Source organism: Coregonus lavaretus (genome assembly GCF_964263955.1).
Source record: "Coregonus lavaretus genome assembly, chromosome: 2".
NCBI classification, from domain to species: Eukaryota; Metazoa; Chordata; class Actinopteri; order Salmoniformes; family Salmonidae; genus Coregonus; species Coregonus lavaretus.
In genome coordinates, this window is record NC_139989.1 from 15,672,856 (window position 1) to 15,692,441 (window position 19,586).

A 19,586-nucleotide genomic window follows, 5' to 3' on the forward strand; every position below is an offset into this window, starting at 1 on the left:
CTGATATTTTACAAAAGGTACAGGGATTGGACTGCTGAGGACTGGGGTAAAGTCATTTTCTCTGATGAATCCCCTTTCCGATTGTTTGGGGCATCCGGAAAACACCTTGTCCGGAGAAGACAAGGTGAGCGCTACCATCAGTCCTGTGTCATGCCAACAGTAAAGCATCCTGAGACCATTCATGTGTGTGGTTGCTTCTCAGCCAAGGGAGTGGGCTCACTCACAATTTTGCCTAAGAACACAGCCATGAATAAAGAATGGTACCAACACATCCTCTGAGAGCAACTTCTCCCAACCATCCAAGAACAGTTTGGTGATGACCAATGCCTTTTCCAGCATGATAGAGCACCTTTCCATAAGGCAAAAGTGATAACTAAGTGGCTCGGGGAACAAAACATCGAAATTTTGGGTCCATGGCCAGGAAACTCCCCAGACCTTAATCCCATTGAGAACTTGTGGTCGATCCTCAAGAGGCGGGTGGACAAACAAAAACCCACAAATTCTGACAAACTCCAAGCATTGATTATGCAAGAATGGGCTGCCATCAGTCAGGATGTGGCCCAGAAGTTAATTGACAGCATGCCAGGGTGGATTGCAGAGGTCTTGAAAAAGAAGTGTCAACACTGCAAATATTGACTCTTTGCATAAACTTAATGTAATTGTCAATAAAAGCCTTTGACACTTATGGAATGCTTGTAATTATACTTCAGTATACCATAGTAACATCTGACCAAAATATTTCATAACACTGAAGCAGCGAACTTTGTGAAAACCAATACTTGTGTCATTCTCAAAACTTTGTTGTGGGTTCGTTTCCCACGGTGGGCCAGTATAAAAAAAAAAAGAAAAAAAAAAAAGTATGCACTCACTAACTGTAAGTCGCTCTGGATAAGAGCGTCTGCTAAATGACTAAAATGTAAATGTAAACTATAACATTATGTAGTAAGCGCTACACGTGATCGAGGGATACAACAGTGTGTAGTATAGTATTCTACAGTATACTACAACATTTTATAGTAAGCACTACACGATCAAGGGATACTACAGTTTGTAGTATAATATTCTACGGTATACTAAAGTTTACTACATAGTTCTATAGTAAGTACTCTGGGTACACTGGAGTTCAATCCATATCTGCTTAGTCTATGTCTCTTGGCTGAACAAGACCATTTGAATACACAACAGTCCAGAGTTGAGCTGGCTGACTTATATAAATGAACGGAGATTGAAACATGGTATTTGTTGACTGTTGTGAGTATCGATTGCAATCAAACCCCAGCGTATGTCAGAATTAGGGCCTCAGTGTGGTTGTTAGCGGTGGGTGGATAGTTAAGAAGCGCGGGGGTGTGAAGTCTTGTCGATTTGGGGTAGTGATGTTACGTTTGATGCTGGAGCTCCGATGCATGTGTCTAAATCGCTAAGCAGTTTACTTCGAAGCAGTGTGCCGATGCCTGTATCACTTCATCAGAAGCACATGATCAATGACATCCGAAGATTTGTTTCATCAAACAACCACCTGATTGGTTTGATAGAACACAAAAAGGCTATGCTTTTTGACACAATTGGCTGAAAAACCTCAATGCTACAGGAAGCTTCAATCCCCATCACTAATTTGGGGCAAGCTGTCCGTGCCGCGTGTCACTGATGTGGGTGTTGTTTTCGGTGTGAGAAGCAAGGGGTGTGAAAACCATGGGCCCTGCCCCCTCCCGGTGACAACACCACCCCATGGTGACAACCAGCCATCTACCCCCCCCCCCCCCCCCCATCTCCCGTAGCCATGGTAACAGTCCATGTCTTCGCACATTTGGAGGCAGATTATTTGAACTCTGGATTCAACTTTCAATACCACCCTTTATCTTGTTGTGTAAAAACATTCTCATCATCTGTAAATGGAGAGCCTGACTGATGTAAATGACAAACGTTGGCCAATCAAATTAATGAGCCGGATTGTCTGTCCATGCCGACGCGTTGAGTGCTGCAAACGTGTAATTTCACCTACGTATGATGAAACTTTTGACAGTGTTATTTGTGCCCACTCTAGAGACAAGTGATGATAATTAAATCACGACTAGAGTTAGGTGTCAAGTTGCTGTATGGCCGTCATAAAGAGAGGCAGCAATCACAGTTGTTGTCGCAGTTAAAAAACAAATGGTAAGATATAAAATCGAGATCTCGTTCTACAGCCCTGTCTAAACCCAGACACTTTGAAAATGATCATTTGTTAGGTTTTCTTTTGCCTTATCTTGTGTTAGCTCAGACAAGTTAGGAGGCCATCTAACTTTATAGAGGGGCAATTTATCTGTAATCTATCTCTAATCAGGTTGTGGAGCAATAGGACCGGCAGAGAGGGGTATGTGTGGGTGTGTGTGTGTGTGTGTGTGTGTGTGTGTGTGTGTGTGTGTGCGCGCACTTGTGTGTGCACGCTACTCTGAATGAGCAAACATTCCCTGCCTTCCTCTGTGTTTATCCGGTGCCGACGTAAATGCACAAATGAAGACATGGTCGCCCTTTTATATCTATTTGATCTGACAACCAGCCGTGTGTAAACTCAAAATCCCTCTAATTCTGTGATTTATTTGACTCCTCAGTCTTGCCTCTGACAGGCACCGTTCGACTGTTAATGTCTCTCTGTGTGAATTTATGTCTACATCCATGTCTTTCCCCTTCTGTCTCCTACTCGAAACCATTAGAGGATTTGTCGCCGAAGAGCCTACGAAATGGTTTGCATCACAGCCTTGCTAATGAAAGGCATTATACATACACATTCCCTCTTCCTGCGAGTCATGAATTAAATTGATTCCTTCATCAAGATAAGCTTATTGCAATATTCAAAGAACATCAAAAAGTTCCCATATGCTTCATTATTAGGAGATAAGGCAAGCCACATACAGTGGGGAGAACAAGTATTTGATACACTGCCAATTTTGCAGGTTTTCCTACTTACAAAGCATGTAGAGGTCTGTCATTTTTATCATAGGTACACTTAAACTGTGAGAAACGGAATCTAAAACAAAAATCCAGAAAATCACATTGTATGATTTTTAAGTAATTAATTTGCATTGTATTGCATGACATAAGTATTTGATACATCAGAAAAGCTGAACTTAATATTTGGTACAGAAACCTTTGTTTGCAATTACAGAGATCATACGTTTCCTGTAGGTCTTGACCAGGTTTGCACACACTGCAGCAGGGATTTTGGCCCACTCCTCCATACAGACCTTCTCCAGATCCTTCAGGTTTCGGGGCTGTCGCTGGGCAATACGGACTTTCAACTCCCTCCAAATAATTTTCTATTGGGTTCAGGTCTGGAGACTGGCTAGGACACTCCAGGACCTTGAGATGCTTCTTACGGAGCCACTCCTTAGTTGCCCTGGCTGTGTGTTTCGGGTCGTTGTCATGCTGGAAGACCCAGCCACGGCGAGTGGAGTTTAGACCAAAAAGCTCTATTTTTCTCTCATCAGACCACATGACCTTCTCCCATTCCTCCTCTGGATCATCCAGATGGTCATTGGCAAACTTCAGACGGGCCTGGACATGCGCTGGCTTGAGCAGGGGGACCCGGCGTAGTGTGTTACTAATGGTTTTCTTTGAGACTGTGGTCCCAGCTCTCTTCAGGTCATTGACCAGGTCCTGCCGTGTAGTTCTGGGCTGATCCCTCACCTTCCTCATGATCATTGATGCCCCACGAGGTGAGATCTTGCATGGAGCCCCAGACCGAGGGTGATTGACCGTGATCTTGAACTTCTTCCATTTTCTAATAATTGCGCCAACAGTTGTTGCCTTCTCACCAAGCTGCTTGCCTATTGTCCTGTAGCCCATCCCAGCCTTGTGCAGGTCTACAATTTTATCCCTGATGTCCTTACACAGCTCTCTGGTCTTGGCCATTGTGGAGAGGTTGGAGTCTGTTTGATTGAGTGTGTGGACAGGTGTCTTTTATACAGGTAACGAGTTCAAACAGGTGCAGTTAATACAGGTAATGAGTGGAGAACAGGAGGGCTTCTTAAAGAAAAACTAACAGGTCTGTGAGAGCCGGAATTCTTACTGGTGTCGTAGAAATATTTGACTAAGAGATAATCAACTCAAAAATATCTCTCAAGACACAGGAGCTTGTGAATTCAAGAATTAGACTTTATTGCATAACAAAGCCAGAGTTTGCTCCATGGAGCAACTGTCTCCCTCTGGCTAAGAGATCTCTTATATACACACATATGAAAAAAACATGCATACATTCCTAACTTTTTTTTTGTTCTGCACTCTGCACCACCCCTCTTTTTCAACGTCCAGCTGTTACACATTATCCACTCCAAAATGTCATGAATGCTTTTTTCTATATGAAGCCTCTCATTCTATCATTCTATTGGCTGCGTGGCTTAGGCCCCTTCTTAAAACCCTAATGTACTGCACACTGTTTAAGAGCCTCTGTGAAATAACACATGCATTCATTTAAAACACAGCATATACTTCATCCCTATATTCCTTATTTAAGCATGTATCTGAATTATAAAATATCAAACATGTTTATTATATTTTACCTTTGGCATCTCCCTACATGTGCCATAATGATACATAAAATAATCCTATACTGGTTGGTAGGTGATCAAATACTTATGTCATGCAATAAAATGCAAATGAATTACTTAAAAATCATACAATGTGATTTTCTGGATTTTTGTTTTAGATTCCGTCTCTCACAGTTGAAGTGTACCTATGATAAAAATTACAGACCTCTACATGCTTTGTAAGTAGGAAAACCTGCAAAATCGGCAGTGTATCAAATACTTGTTCTCCCCACTGTAAGTATTTGATACATCAGAAAAGCAGAACTTAATATTTGGTACAGAAACCTTTGTTTGCAATTACAGAGATCATACGTTTCCTGTAGGTCTTGACCAGGTTTGCACACACTGCAGCAGGGATTTTGGCCCACTCCTCCATACAGACCTTCTCCAGATCCTTCAGGTTTCGGGGCTGTCGCTGGGCAATACGGACTTTCAACTCCCTCCAAATAATTTTCTATTGGGTTCAGGTCTGGAGACTGGCTAGGCCACTCCAGGACCTTGAGATGCTTCTTACGGAGCCACTCCTTAGTTGCCCTGGCTGTGTGTTTCGGGTCGTTGTCATGCTGGAAGACCCAGCCACGACCCATCTTCAATGCTCTTACTGAGGGAAGGAGATTGTTGGCCAAGATCTCGCGATACATGGCCCCATCCATCCTCCCCTCAATACGGTGCAGTCGTCCTCTCCCCTTTGCAGAAAAGCATCCCCAAAGAATTATGTTTCCACCTCCATGCTTCACGGTTGGGATGGTGTTCTTGGGGTTGTACTCATCCTTCTTCTTCCTCCAAACACGGCAAGTGGAGTTTAGACCAAAAAGCTCTATTTTTGTCTCATCAGACCACATGACCTTCTCCCATTCCTTCTCTGGATCATCCAGATGGTCATTGGCAAACCTCAGACAGGCCTGGACATGCGCTGGCTTGAGCAGGGGGACCTTGCGTGCGCTGCAGGATTTTAATCCATGACAGTGTAGTGTGTTACTAATGGTTTTCTTTGAGACTGTGGTCCCAGCTCTCTTCAGGTCATTGACCAGGTCCTGCCGTGTAGTTCTGGGCTGATCCCTCACCTTCCTCATGATCATTGATGCCCCACAAGGTGAGGTCTTGCATGGAGCCCCAGACCGAGGGTGATTGACCATCATCTTGAACTTCTTCCATTTTCTAATAATTGCACCAACAGTTGTTGCCTTCTCACCAAGCTGCTTGCCTATTGTCCTGTAGCCCATCCCAGCCTTGTGCAGGTCTACAATTTTATCCCTGATGTCCTTACACAGCTCTCTGGTCTTGGCCATTGTGGAGAGGTTGGAGTCTGTTTGATTGAGTGTGTGGACAGGTGTCTTTTATACAGGTAACGAGTTCAAACAGGTGCAGTTAATACAGGTAATGAGTGGAGAACAGGAGGGCTTATTAAAGAAAAACTAACAGGTCTGTGAGAGACTGAATTCTTACTGGTTGGTAGGTGATCAAATACTTATGTCATGCAATAAAATGCAAATTAATTACTTAAAAATCATACAATTTGATTTTCTGGATTTTTGTTTTGCAAAATCGGCAGTGTATCAAATACTTGTTCTCCCCACTGTATATAGTGGATGTCTGTATTTGTATTGAAATGTATATATGCACATGCATGTTATACGAAATAATAAATATATATTGCACCATGTGAAGAAATTATGTATTTCATGTTGCACAGATGTGCATACAGTGCATCCATGTTCAGGCTATAATGTCCTTTTTTGTAGCTGTATCTCACTGTACCTACCATGACACACAAATCTAAACCAATGAGTGAATTTGATCTATTTGCCAATAGATCACTTTTATTTTTGTCTAGTTTTAATCTCAGCGCCAGGGAGTAGTATGCATGTAATATTCATGAAATCACATATGATGATAAAATCTCACTGGGTCTGCCAGTCCTAATTGGCAGGGTGTCTTTCTCCTCCTCTAGTTTCTAATACCTGACAGCTTGTAACTACAAGCATTTAATCAAAGATGACAACTGATAATCCATGTCTCAGCCATGAAGGATCGTTTGCTGCCTTTGTGTTACTTAGTTTTTGTCTGAGGTTACTTTAAATGGATCCCTCAATGTGGTGGGTAGTAGGTGATAATTTAGCGTGAAGTGTTTTTAACCTTTTACTGCAGTGGGCTAAATCAGGGTCACACAGAGTGTTTTTTGGTAGTCTTAAACAAATCTACTTTGAAACAAAAGTATACACCTCAGACACATGGTTATGGGTTTAAAAAAAGAAGACACCTGTACCATGTCAGATACAGAGTTGAAATCTATTCAATTCGGAGTTTGCATCCCAATATTACACTTTATATACATCACAGAAGACAGAAATATAACAAAACCATTTGACATAGAAACACCGGAATTTAACGCGTTTATGTATTGCTGGCTTCAAAAGTGGATGACTTGATTTGAAGCAGTGGAGACAAAACACTATGCTAGACTGTAGATGTAGGAATGGCAGTGTATATAACCCACTATGATGGCCCTTGGATTGCGTTCCAAATGGTACCTTATTGGAGCCTCATAGGGCTCTGGTCAGAAGTAGTGCAATATATTCAGGGGCGTCATGCACCCATTATTTTAAAGGGGGCACGAAGTGAATGGAGGAGGTGGTGGTCCAGGAGAATTTTGCAGTTTTTAAACACAAGAAACAGATTTTTCCTACAATCTAGAGCCATAATCAATATATATTATATTTGTCTGCATAGGATATCTAAGCATACCGCTTTACCTTTTCAGTTGTCATTTTAATGAGGGTGTCATTCTGACTGTTGTAAGTCACACATCTCAATATACTGCACTAACGTGCCTAGGATTTTACATCCAAATTACAACACAGTCAGGGTCATACCTACAAATGAGGACAACGATGTCCGGGCATCGATAATTTTTCTGCATAAAAAAAACTAAACAAAAAACTCAGGACATCAGTCAGGAACTCAACTTACTGTTGAGAGTTATAATAGTAGAACACACAAGGTGCAATTTCAAAACTTGTTGTGCATCAGCAGTTTTCCTCTTGTTATATGTCTCACTAACAGTCACTCAATTAGCAGTCAGTTAACATTTTAGATTGGTAAATTAGTGTAGTTAGTCTAGCCAGCTATCTAAACTTTTAGTAATCATGGCTGAATTACCAATCAGGCATGCAGGGCAAGTGCCCAGGGGCCCTGACCTCCAGGAGGCCCCCATTGATTTTGTTAATCACTCTCTTTTTTTCAAATAAAGTATTTTTATTATTTTTCAAAATACAATTACACATACAAAACATTTGTTTTAAAGGGAATGGGTATCAGTGTTATATGTAAACAAGTAAGTGTTTGTGAATTCACAAAAATAACAAACCGATACCAATCAAAAGCGACCAACCAGACAAAAACAAATAAAAAATTGACAAAAGAGAGAAATCCACAAACGGACAATTACAAACTATGACATTAAATACACCCCCCAAAAAATTGATATAAAGATAAAACAAATTAAAAAATATTACTTAGCTTAATTCCATGAACTCTATATGAGGTTGCCAGATTTTGTTAAATTCATCAAGTTTACCTTTGACGTAGCAGTAGATCTTGTCTAATGGACATGTAACTTGCAAATTAATTAAACCCGAAACGATAGAGTTGATTTCCAGTTAATTGCTATAATTAGTCACCCTCACTCAGATATCATAAACCCAGCAAAAAAAGAAACGTCCTCTCACCTTCAACTGCGTTTATTTTCAGCAAACTTAGCATGTGCAAATATTTGTATGAACATAACAAGATTCAACAACTCAGACATAAACTGAACAAGTTCCACAGACATGTGACTAACAGACAGGAATAATGTATCCCTGAACAAAGGGGGGTCAAAATCAAAAGTAACAGTCAGTATCTGGTATGGCCACCAGCTGCATTAAGTACTGCAGTGCATCTCCTCCTCATGGACTGCACCAGATTTGCCAGTTCTTGCTGTGAGATGTTACCCCACTCTTCCACCAAGGCACCTGCAAGTTCCGGACATTTCTGGGGGGAATGGGCCTAGCCCTCACCCTCCGATCCAACAGGTCCCAGACGTGCTCAATGGGATTGAGATCTGGGCTCTTTGCTGGCCATGGCAGAACACTGATATTCCTGTCTTGCAGGAAATCACGCACAGAACGAGCAGTATGGCTGGTGACATTGTCATGCTGGAGGGTCATGTCAGGATGAGCCTGCAGGAAGGGTAGCACATGAGGGAGGAGGATGTCTTCCCTGTAACGCACAGCGTTGAGATTGCCTGCAATGACAACAAGCTCAGTCCGATGATGCTGTGACACACTGCCCCAGACCATGACGGACCCTCCACCTCCAAATCGATCCCGCTCCAGAGTACAGGCCTCAGTGTAATCCTCATTCCTTCGACGATAAACGTGAATCCGACCATCACCCCTGGTGAGACAAAACCACGACTCGTCAGTGAAGAGCACTTTTTGCCGGTGGGTTTGTGCCCATAGGCGACCTTGTTGCCGGTGATGTCTGGTGAGGACCTGCCTTACAACAGGCCTACAAGTCCTCAGTCCAGCCTCTCTCAGCCTATTGCGGACAATCTAAGCACTGATGGAGGGATTGTGCGTTCCTGGTATAACTCGGGCAGTTGATGTTGCCATCCTGTACCTGTCCCACAGGTTTGATGTTCGGATGTACCAATCCTGTGCAGGTTTTGTTACACATGGTCTGCCACTGCGAGGATGATCAGCTGTCCGTGCTGTCTCCCTGTAGTGCTGTCTTAGGCGTCTCACAGTACGGACATTGCAATTTATTGCCCTGGCCACATCTGCAGTCCTCATGCCTCCTTGCAGCATGCCTAAGGTACGTTCACACAGATGAGCAGGGACCCTGGGCATCTTTCTTTTGGTGTTTTTCAGAGTCTGTAGAAAGGCCTCTTTAGTGTCCTAAGTTTTCATAACTGTGACCTTAATTGCCTACCGTCTGTAAGCTGTTAGTGTCTTAACAACCGTTCCACAGGTGCATGTTCATAAATTGTTTATGGTTCATTGAACAAGCATGGAAAACAGTGTTTAAACCCTTTACAATGAAGATCTGTAACGTTATTTGTATTTTTACAAATTATCTTTGAAAGACAGGGTCCTGAAAGAGGGACAAGTCATGGCAAAATGTCAAGTCATGGCAAAATGTGTAGAATTGCAGAAAATGTGCTTTTTCAACTGCAAAAATCTCTCCCCATCCCATGGCAAAATGTGTAGAATTTCAGGAAAGTAGCTATGAAACACAGTACATAGGATCATAACACACATCATAAATACAGGCACATTTCATGGCATCATAATTAATACACAAATATCATAATATTATCATAAGATGCCAGATTACATTTAAACCAAGTATTGTTCTGCATACAGTGGGGGGGAAAAAGTATTTAGTCAGCCACCAATTGTGCAAGTTCTCCCACTTAAAAAGATGAGAGAGGCCTGTAATTTTCATCATAGGTAGACGTCAACTATGACAGACAAAATGAGGGAAAAAAATCCAGAAAATCACATTGTAGGATTTTTTATGAATTTATTTGCAAATTATGGTGGAAAATAAGTATTTGGTCAATAACAAAAGTTTCTCAATACTTTGTTATATACCCTTTGTTGGCAATGACACAGGTCAAACGTTTTCTGTAAGTCTTCACAAGGTTTTCACACAAGGTTGCTGGTATTTTGGCCCATTCCTCCATGCAGATCTCCTCTAGAGCAGTGATGTTTTGGGGCTGTCGCTGGGCAACACAGACTTTCAACTCCCTCCAAAGATTTTCTATGGGGTTGAGATCTGGAGACTGGCTAGGCCACTCCAGGACCTTGAAATGCTTCTTACGAAGCCACTCCTTCGTTGCCCGGGCGGTGTGTTTGGGATCATTGTCATGCTGAAAGACCCAGCCACGTTTCATCTTCAATGCCCTTGCTGATGGAAGGAGGTTTTCACTCAAAATCTCATGATACATGGTCCCATTCATTCTTTCCTTTACACGGATCAGTCGTCCTGGTCCCTTTGCAGAAAAACAGCCCCAAAGCATGATGTTTCCACCCCCATGCTTCACAGTAGGTATGGTGTTCTTTGGATGCAACTCAGCATTCTTTGTCCTCCAAACACGATGAGTTGAGTTTTTACCAAAAAGTTCTATTTTGGTTTCATCTGACCATATGACATTCTCCCAATCCTCTTCTGGATCATCCAAATGCAGCACTGCAGGATTTGAGTCCCTGGCGGCGTAGTGTGTTACTGATGGTAGGCTTTGTTACTTTGCTCCCAGCTCTCTGCAGGTCATTCACTAGGTCCCCTCGTGTGGTTCTGGGATTTTTGCTCACCCATCTTGTGATCATTTTGACCCCACGGGGTGAGATCTTGCGTGGAGCCCCAGATCGAGGGAGATTATCAGTGGTCTTGTATGTCTTCCATTTCCTAATAATTGCTCCCACAGTTGATTTCTTCAAACCAAGCTGCTTACCTATTGCAGATTCAGTCTTCCCAGCCTGGTGCAGGTCTACAATTTTGTTTCTGGTGTCCTTTGACAGCTCTTTGGTCTTGGCCATAGTGGAGTTTGGAGTGTGACTGTTTGAGGTTGTGGACAGGTGTCTTTTATACTGATAACAAGTTCAAACAGGTGCCATTAATACAGGTAACGAGTGGAGGACAGAGGAGCCTCTTAAAGAAGAAGTTACAGGTCTGTGAGAGCCAGAAATCTTGCTTGTTTGTAGGTGACCAAATACTTATTTTCCACCATAATTTGCAAATAAATTCATAAAAAATCCTACAATGTGATTTTCAGGATTTTTTTTCTCTCAATTTGTCTGTCATAGTTGACATGTACCTATGATAAAAATTACAGGCCGCTCTCATCTTTTTAAGTGGGAGAACTTGCACAATTGGTGGCTGACTAAATACTTTTTCCCCCCACTGTATCTAAGCATACCTCTTGAGCTGTCTGTATCCTCCTGACTGGTGGTTCTTTTTTTAAAGAAACAAAATATGCTTCTCTGCATCTCTGCTAAAATCTGAATAAAAGATTGAAAGGAATGTGTCTTATTCAGTACATTTAGTAATTGCTTGCGTAATTAATTGCAGGCATGCCAGCTAAGACAGTTAGACAAGCTACTCTAACTTGATTGATAGCCTGAAATGGCTTTGTACACTCTTAGAAAAAAGGGCTCCAAAAGGGTTCTTTGCGGAGGGATAGGGTTCTACCAAGAACTGTTTTGATGAGAAGAACCCTTTTCGGAAGACAGTGGTTCTTTGTAAGGCAAATGGTTCTACCTAGAACCTTAAACATCTTGGAAGAAAGTTTTATTTTATGGTTCTTTGGAAGGCAAGAAGGATTCTTTGGAAGGCAAGAAGGGTTCTACATAGAACCATATATAATATTTCCCAGCATGCTCTATTGCAGGGAGATTTTCAAAATTGTTTGTTTTACTGTAATAATAAAAACTATGTTTTTGCGTGTACATTGCTTAGTTGATTAATTTTATGCTACACAAAGATAAATATCATTCAGTTTTCTAAACAAATCCAATCTGTTAGTAATTGGATTTATTGTACCAGTTACTAAGATGGTTGTTCCAGTTCAGATGATTGAGGTAGTCTCTGTATTCAGTCTTCCTTACCCTGGTGGTCATTCTGAATGCATGTTGTAGGTGATTAAAATGTCCACTTGTTGGATATCCTAACTCTGGCTGGATTCCAATAGGAATTACACATCACTTTGCAAGCTAGCATAATTTGACTTGCAGGCCTGATGTAGCCTGTAAACCATGAGATGTCTAACACCGCTGTGTTAGGGTATAATTAAGCCTTCAAATAAAGGCCTTATGATTTACGTAATGCATTGTCATATAATTTTAAAGGCTAATAAGGCTGATGGAACCTTTCATAGAGGGTTCTAGGAAGAACCCTCCAAAAATTAAAGGGTTCTCGGTAGAACCCTTCATAGAGGGTTCTAGGCAGAACCCTATGTAGGGGGTTCTTTGAAGAACCCTATATAGGGGGTTCTTTGAAGAACCCTACATAGAGGGTTCTAGATGGAACCCTCTGCAAAGGTTTCTGCCCAGCACCAAAAAGGGTCCCCTATGGGGAAAAAACAAAGAACACTGTATGGTTCTACACCTTTTTTTGTGTAGCTAGTTATGAGGTTGGGAGATTGGAAACCTATCTAACTGGCTAGTTAAAGCCAACTTCATAAAATTGCTAGGTGGCTAGTATTACAGAGAAACAACAAAACATTATGTTTTATTTATTCATCAATAAGGAATCAATTGGCTATATACACCACAAAAGTATGTGGACACCTGCTTGTCGAACATCTCATTCCAAAATCATGGGAATTAATATGGAGTTTGTCCCACCTTTGCTGCTATAACAGCCTCCACTCTTCTGGGAAGGCTTTCTTTGACGAACTAACTTGTTGGAAAGGTGGCATGCTATGACGGTGCCACGTTGAAAGTCACTGAGCTCTTCAGTAAGATAATTCTACTGCCAGTGTTTGTCTATGGAGATTGCATGGCTGTGTGCTCGATGTTAAACACTTGTCAACAACGGGTGTGGCTGAAATAGCCAAATCCACTAATTAGAAGGGGTGTCAACATACTTTTGTATATATAGTGTAGCTTGATTAAATTAATTTACAAAACATACCTCCTGCGAGTCCTGTCCATCAACGCCAGCTAAAATCAAATCAAATGCTGGGGGGGGGGGGGGGGGGGGGGGGGGCGTACTCCTTGCCTGGTCCAGTCAGTGTGCCCTCTCCGCAAAATACCACTGACAGATATTTTTATAAATAATTATCAAATAAAATGTTATTTGTCACATGCTTTGTAAACAGGTGTGGAATAACGGTGAAATGCTTTAATGCTTCCCAACAATGTGGAGAGAAAGACAATAGAGAAATAATATAAAAGTAAAACACGTAATAATAGATACACAATGAGTAACGATAACAGTAGTAGCAGCATGTGTGATGAGTCAAAAAAACAGTTTGTGCAAAAAGGGTCAATGCAGATAGTCCGGGTAGCTATTTGATTAACTATTTAACTAACTACTGTATTTAGCGGACTTGCGGCTTTGGGATAGCCTATGTTCAGGGTCCTGTTGGTTCCAGACTTGGTGCATCGGTACCGCTTGCCGTGTGGTAGCAGAGAGAACAGCCTATGACTTGGGTGGCTGGAGTCTTTGACAATTTTTAGGGCCTTCCTCTGACACCGCCTGGTATAGATGTCCTGGATGGCATAGACATCGGTCCCATTGATGTACTGGGCCATCCTCATTACCCTCTGTAGCGCCTTGTGGTCGGATGTCAAGCAGTTGCCATACCAAGCTGTGATGCAACCAGTCAAGATGCTCTCAATGGTGCAGCTGTAGAACCTTTTGAGGATCTGAGGGAACAGTTTCCATTTTTGTGGCCTCTTCACGACTGTGTTGGTGTGTTTGAACCATGATAGATCCTTAGTGCTGTGGATACCGAGGAACTTGAAGCTCTCGACCAGCTTCACTATAGCCTCGTCGATGTGAATGGGGGCGTGCTCTGCCTTCCATTTCCTGTAGTCCATGATCAGCTCCTTTGTCTTGTTGACGTTGAGGTCTCTGACCTCCTCCCTATAGGCTGTCTCATCGTCGTCGGTGATCAGGCCTACCATTGTTGTGTCGTTGGCAAACTTAATGATGATGTTGGAGTCGTGCACGGCCACACAGTCATTGGTGAACAGGGAGTACAGGAGGGGACTAAGCCCTGAGGGGCGCCTGTGTTGATGGTTAGCGTGGCGGACGTGTTGTTGCCTACCCCCACCTCCTGGGACGGCCTGTCAGGAAATCCAAGATCCAGTTGCAGAGGGAGGTGTTCAGTCCCAGGGTCCTTAGCTTAGTGATGAGCTTGGAGGGCACTATGGTATTGAACTCTAAGCTGTAGTGAATGAACAGCATTCTCACATAGGTATTCCTTTTGTCCCAGTGGGAAAGGGTAGCGTGGAGTGCAATAGGGAGCCTCTGACTATATTAGGAATAGGGTGTCGTTTGGGATGTATCCTAGCTCTCACAGAGCAGTTGGATCTCATATTGCAACTGGACATGGGGATGTGGCCACTTAGAGAAGCACCAGACATAGACTGCTACATAATGCTGGTGTTTACACAAGTCTGTGTCGAGTTTGTTAAGCTAAATGTTAGTTTATTGTACTTAGATATAAGCATAGCCACGGGAAGTAGGGGTGCTGAGGGTGCTGCAGCACCCCCTGAAAAATCTAAATCAACAAAGAAAATAAAACATTTATTTAAAAATAATAATAATTCACAAAAGTAGTGCACTGGGCCTTTACTAGTCCTGTATTAGCGGACCAATATAGTCGTCTGCACCCCCACAGCACCCCCACCTCCAAACATCTTCCTGTGGCTATGGATATAAGCAGATATTTTACATGTCAAATGTTGGTTTATGAGGAGTTATGCTAGTGGATATAGGTTTATGTGGCAATGTGTTTTGCTTTATTGACATAATTCAGTATCTGGTACAACAGATAACACATTTTCCCTCCATCCTCTTCAGCTAAAGCTGTTTTTATTCTCAATGAAGAAGAGATAGGAGGGTAAAACCTACAAAATGTTTCTTCAAAAGATCCGTTCGGAGGGCCACACTGAAAATGTGTTATGTTTCCTCGGCATCAACATACACATTTTTAAAAATCCTCTATCGATGCTCCCTGACTGTCTAGCTTTCATTTTGGTGATTATTCTCACATAGGTATTCCTTTTGTCCCAGTGGGAAAGGGCAGTTTGGAGTGCAATAGAGATTGCGTCATCTGTAGATCTGTTGGGGCGGTATGCGAATTGGAGTGGGTCCAGGGTGTCTGGGATGATGGTGTTGATGTGAGCCATGACCAGCCCTTCAAAGCATTTCTTTGCTACAGATGTGATAGTCATTCAGACAGGTTACCTTGGCGTTCTTGGGCACAGGGACTATGGTGGTCTGCTTAAAACATGTAGGTATTACAGACGGTCAGGGATAGGCTGAAAATGTCAGTGAAGACAAGATGAGACACATTGGCTTAAAAAGAGACAGTCAATAAATTGTATTAATGTAGGTCCATTATAATTTCTACACAGTTTCAATTTGGTTTTAGTAATTTTTGTATATTGAGTTTGTTTTCCGCCAAAATGTATTTTCTTCCAAAAATGTAATATATATACAGTATATATATAATATTCAACTGTTTTACTCAAAACACCCGCGGGCCAGATTGGACCTCCTCCTGTTTGACACACCTGGCATTGGCATTGCTAAGTTGTCCCTACATTGTAACCTGAGAAGAAAATAGACTATATGATTTGTTTTACTGAGAAAATCGATTCCATAGCTTTTTTCTCATCCCTAAAAAGCTGCAGTAGCTCCTCTTGCCAAATAAGCACTTACTGCAAGTGATAAGTAGCCAACATTATAAAATAAATATTTCATAAATCTAAATCAAGTTTATTTGCACCAATTTACTCACTCTATTGCCTTGGCCTTGTGTTAAGAGAGATTTATGCTAGTTTGTAAATTAATCCAAACATGTGAAGGCATAGCAATTCACCATGTTCAACCAGCACAGTTAATTATTATGGATATTCCGGAATAAAACAAAGAAACGGTGGCTATGGACTTAGCCCCAACCAATTAATAATTTGCATTAATCAATCAATCAACCAATCAGCTTCACAATTTGGGGTTGTCATTAAGGGTCCAGCCAATCAGAGTGGTTGTGTGTTCCATGTACCGTACAATCATAGTAACACGACTCAGGATAAGACCCAGATCCAGACACAGGAGGCAAACCATTTGAATCTCAGATGTTTATTACAAGACAGGGGGCAGACAGCAGGTCAAGGGCAGGCAGAGGTCCATAGTCCAAGGCAGCGTGAATAAGGGACAGAACGGCAGTCAGGGTCAGGGCAGGCAGAATGGTCAGAACCAGGAGGACTAGAAATCAGAAACTAGAGCGACTGGAAAATGGGAAACCACGCTGCTAAGACTTGGCAAGACAAGACTAACTGGCAACAGACAAACAGAAAACGCAGGTATAAATACACAGGGAATAATGGGGAAAATGGGAGCCACCTGGTGGGGGGTGGAGACAAGCACAAGACAGGTGAAACAGATCAGGGTGTGACACAGAGTGGTTATGTGTTGTACAGGTCATCCAGACCATCAGTGCTGTGGACAAGGACGAGCCTCCCAGTGGTCATCGCTTTTACTTTGCCTTGGCTGCATCTGTGGCTGGCAACTCCAACTTCACTCTCAGAGACAACAAAGGTAGGTGTTTTCTCCTCGTCAAAGTACACCAATTAACTCACAACAGAGAAGAATGTGAGGAAAATTTTAAATCAAAAGGGATTAGAGTGTAAGGTCTGTAAATCCAGGGTCAACCATGGCCATAACAGTACTGCAAGTATGGATTGAGAAGTTTTTCTTGTTTTCTTCACATTTCAAGACCTTTTCGATTGATAGTACATTCAAGTCATTTAGCAGACGCTCTTATCCAGAGCGACTTACAGTTTGTCAGTGCATACATTACTTTTTTAATTTTTCATACTGGCCCCCCGTGGGAATCCAGCCCACCTACCAACTGAGCTACATCCCTGCCAGCCATTCCCTCCCCTACCCTGGGCCAATTGTGCACCACCCCATGGGTCTTCCGGTCACGGCCAGCTACGACAGAGCCTGGATTCGAACCAGGATCTCTAGTGGCACAGCTAGCACTGCGATGCAGTGCCTTAGACCACTGCGCCACTCAGGAGATAGTAGTTGCTGAAACAAACTTTCTGAGAATGATTCTGATGGCTTATTCATGTTTGTTTCACCTTTAAATCCATTTTATGGATAGGAATATCCATGAATGTTAATGCAGGTTTAGAAGTGTGGAGGCAAAAACAGGTTTTGAAATGTCATGACCCAATTTGAAAGTATAATTTAATCTTTAATGGTTTCATGCCCATTTGCACAAAATATTTTCCTCCTCTGTAAATATTGTCTGGACTTCTATTCCTCACTTGTTATGATTCATATTTCATTGCTAAATTTGTAAATCAAACCAACAATGTAATTTCTCAACAGGTGGCATAGAAGAGAATGGAATATCTTTGATATCTTACTTATATTAATTATTGGCTCCATCTGTTGATTTTCTTGTATTCTCTTTGTGAATGAAAAGAGAACATAATGGCACATAAAACAAACTACAAAACTAGTCGCTGTAGCTGGTGCTGTACCATATGTATTCATGCAAATGACCAATTGACAACGTCATCTGTGAGATACAGCATTTCATATATACTGAACAAAAATATGCAACAATTTCAAAGACTTTACTGTTCATAGAAGGAAATCAGTCAATTGAAATAAATTCATTAGGCCCTAATCTATGAATTTCACATGACTGGGCAGGGGCGCAGCCATGGGTGGGCCTGGGTAGCTAGGCCCCACGATCCTGCAGGTGTTTCGAGAAAGGTGCATGATAATGGTCCATTCTAAATCAAAACAAAATTCACACATATATTATTTAGTATATGTAAAGACAAGATTAAATCAAGAATAGTGTGATGGGTGACAATATTAGCCTATCACTTGTGAATGATATATTATCACTTGTGAATGATGCCCAGCTGTTGCCATGCTTTTTTTTGTGTGACATTTTCCAAATCATAGTCACACACCTCATGTAGCCTAGCCCATAGGCCTATATGTTTTGATAAGGTTTATATCACAACTAAAGTAGCCAAATAACTTACACATACAGTGAGGTCCATAATTCATTGGACAGTGACCATTCTTTTGTTATTTTGGTTCTCTACTCTAGCACTTTGAGTTTGAAAGGATACAATGACAATGAGGGTGAAGTGCAGACTGTCAGCTTTAATTTGAGGGTATTTTCATACATATCGGATGAACCGTTTACGAATTATAGAAGCTTTTGTACATGGTCCCCCCCATTTTCGGGCATCAAAAAACATTGGACAGTTTAACATAATGTAGAATAAAGTAATCATTGTTAATATTTGGTCGCATATCCTTTGCATGCAATGACTGCTTGAAGTCTGCGATGCATCGCCATCACCAGACGCTGGGTATCTTCCCTGGTGATGCTCTGCCAGGCCTGTACTGCAGCCATCTTCAGTTCCTGCTTGTTTCGGGGACTTATTGCCTTAAGTCTCCTCTTCAGCATGTCAAATGCATGTTCAATTGAATTCAGATCTGGTGATTGACTCGGCCAGTCAAGGATTCTCCACTTTTTGGCCATCAAAAACCCCTTTGTTGCTCTAGCAGTATGTTTAGGGTCATTGTCTTGTTGCATGATTAAGTGCCGTCCAATGAGTTTGGAGGCATTTGGTTTTATCTGAGCAGATAAAATATTTATGTAGACTTCAGAATTCATTGTTCTACTTCTGTCTGCAGTCACATCATCGATGAAGACAAGTGAGCCTGTTCCACTGGCAGCCATACAGGCCCAAGCCATAACACCCCCTCCACCATGTTTCATGGATGAGGTGGTATGCTTTGGATCATGGGCATTTCTTTTTTTTCTCCACACTTTTGTCTTTCCATCACTCTGGTACATGTTAATCTTTGTCTCATCTGTCCACAATACTTCTTTCCAGAACTCTTGGGGCTCTTTTAGGTGCTTTTTAGCAAACTATAATCTTGCCTTTCTGTTCTTCAGGCTTATCAGTGGTTTGCATCTTGTAGTGTACCCTCTGTAGTCCTGCTGGTGTAGTCTTCTGCATATGGTAGACTTTGACACATCTACACCTGCATCCAGGAGAGTGTTTTTGATCTGTTGGGCTGTTATCAGGGGTTTTTTCTTCACCATAGAGAGTATTCTCCGGTCATCCACTACAGTGGTCTTCCTCTGTCTACCGGGTCTTTTGACATAATTGAGTTCACCGGTTGTTTTTTTCTTGTTAATGATGAACAAAACTGTTGACTTGGGCATGGCCAGGGTTTTTGCAATGTTCCTGA

The 19,586-nt window shown here is 41.9% G+C and overlaps 1 protein-coding gene across 1 annotated transcript in view; it reads left to right on the forward strand.

The window, feature by feature from the left end:
* Window positions 1-19,586, forward strand: part of LOC311102932 (cadherin-7-like) — a gene marked incomplete at both ends in the record, with an annotated part of 130,456 nt that overhangs the window by 105,114 nt on the left and 5,756 nt on the right. Inside the window, one exon of the mRNA XM_084144424.1 lies at window positions 16,766-16,883. Coding sequence (XP_084000550.1) covers window positions 16,766-16,883 — 118 coding nt within the window. The remainder of the gene's footprint in view (window positions 1-16,765; window positions 16,884-19,586) is intronic.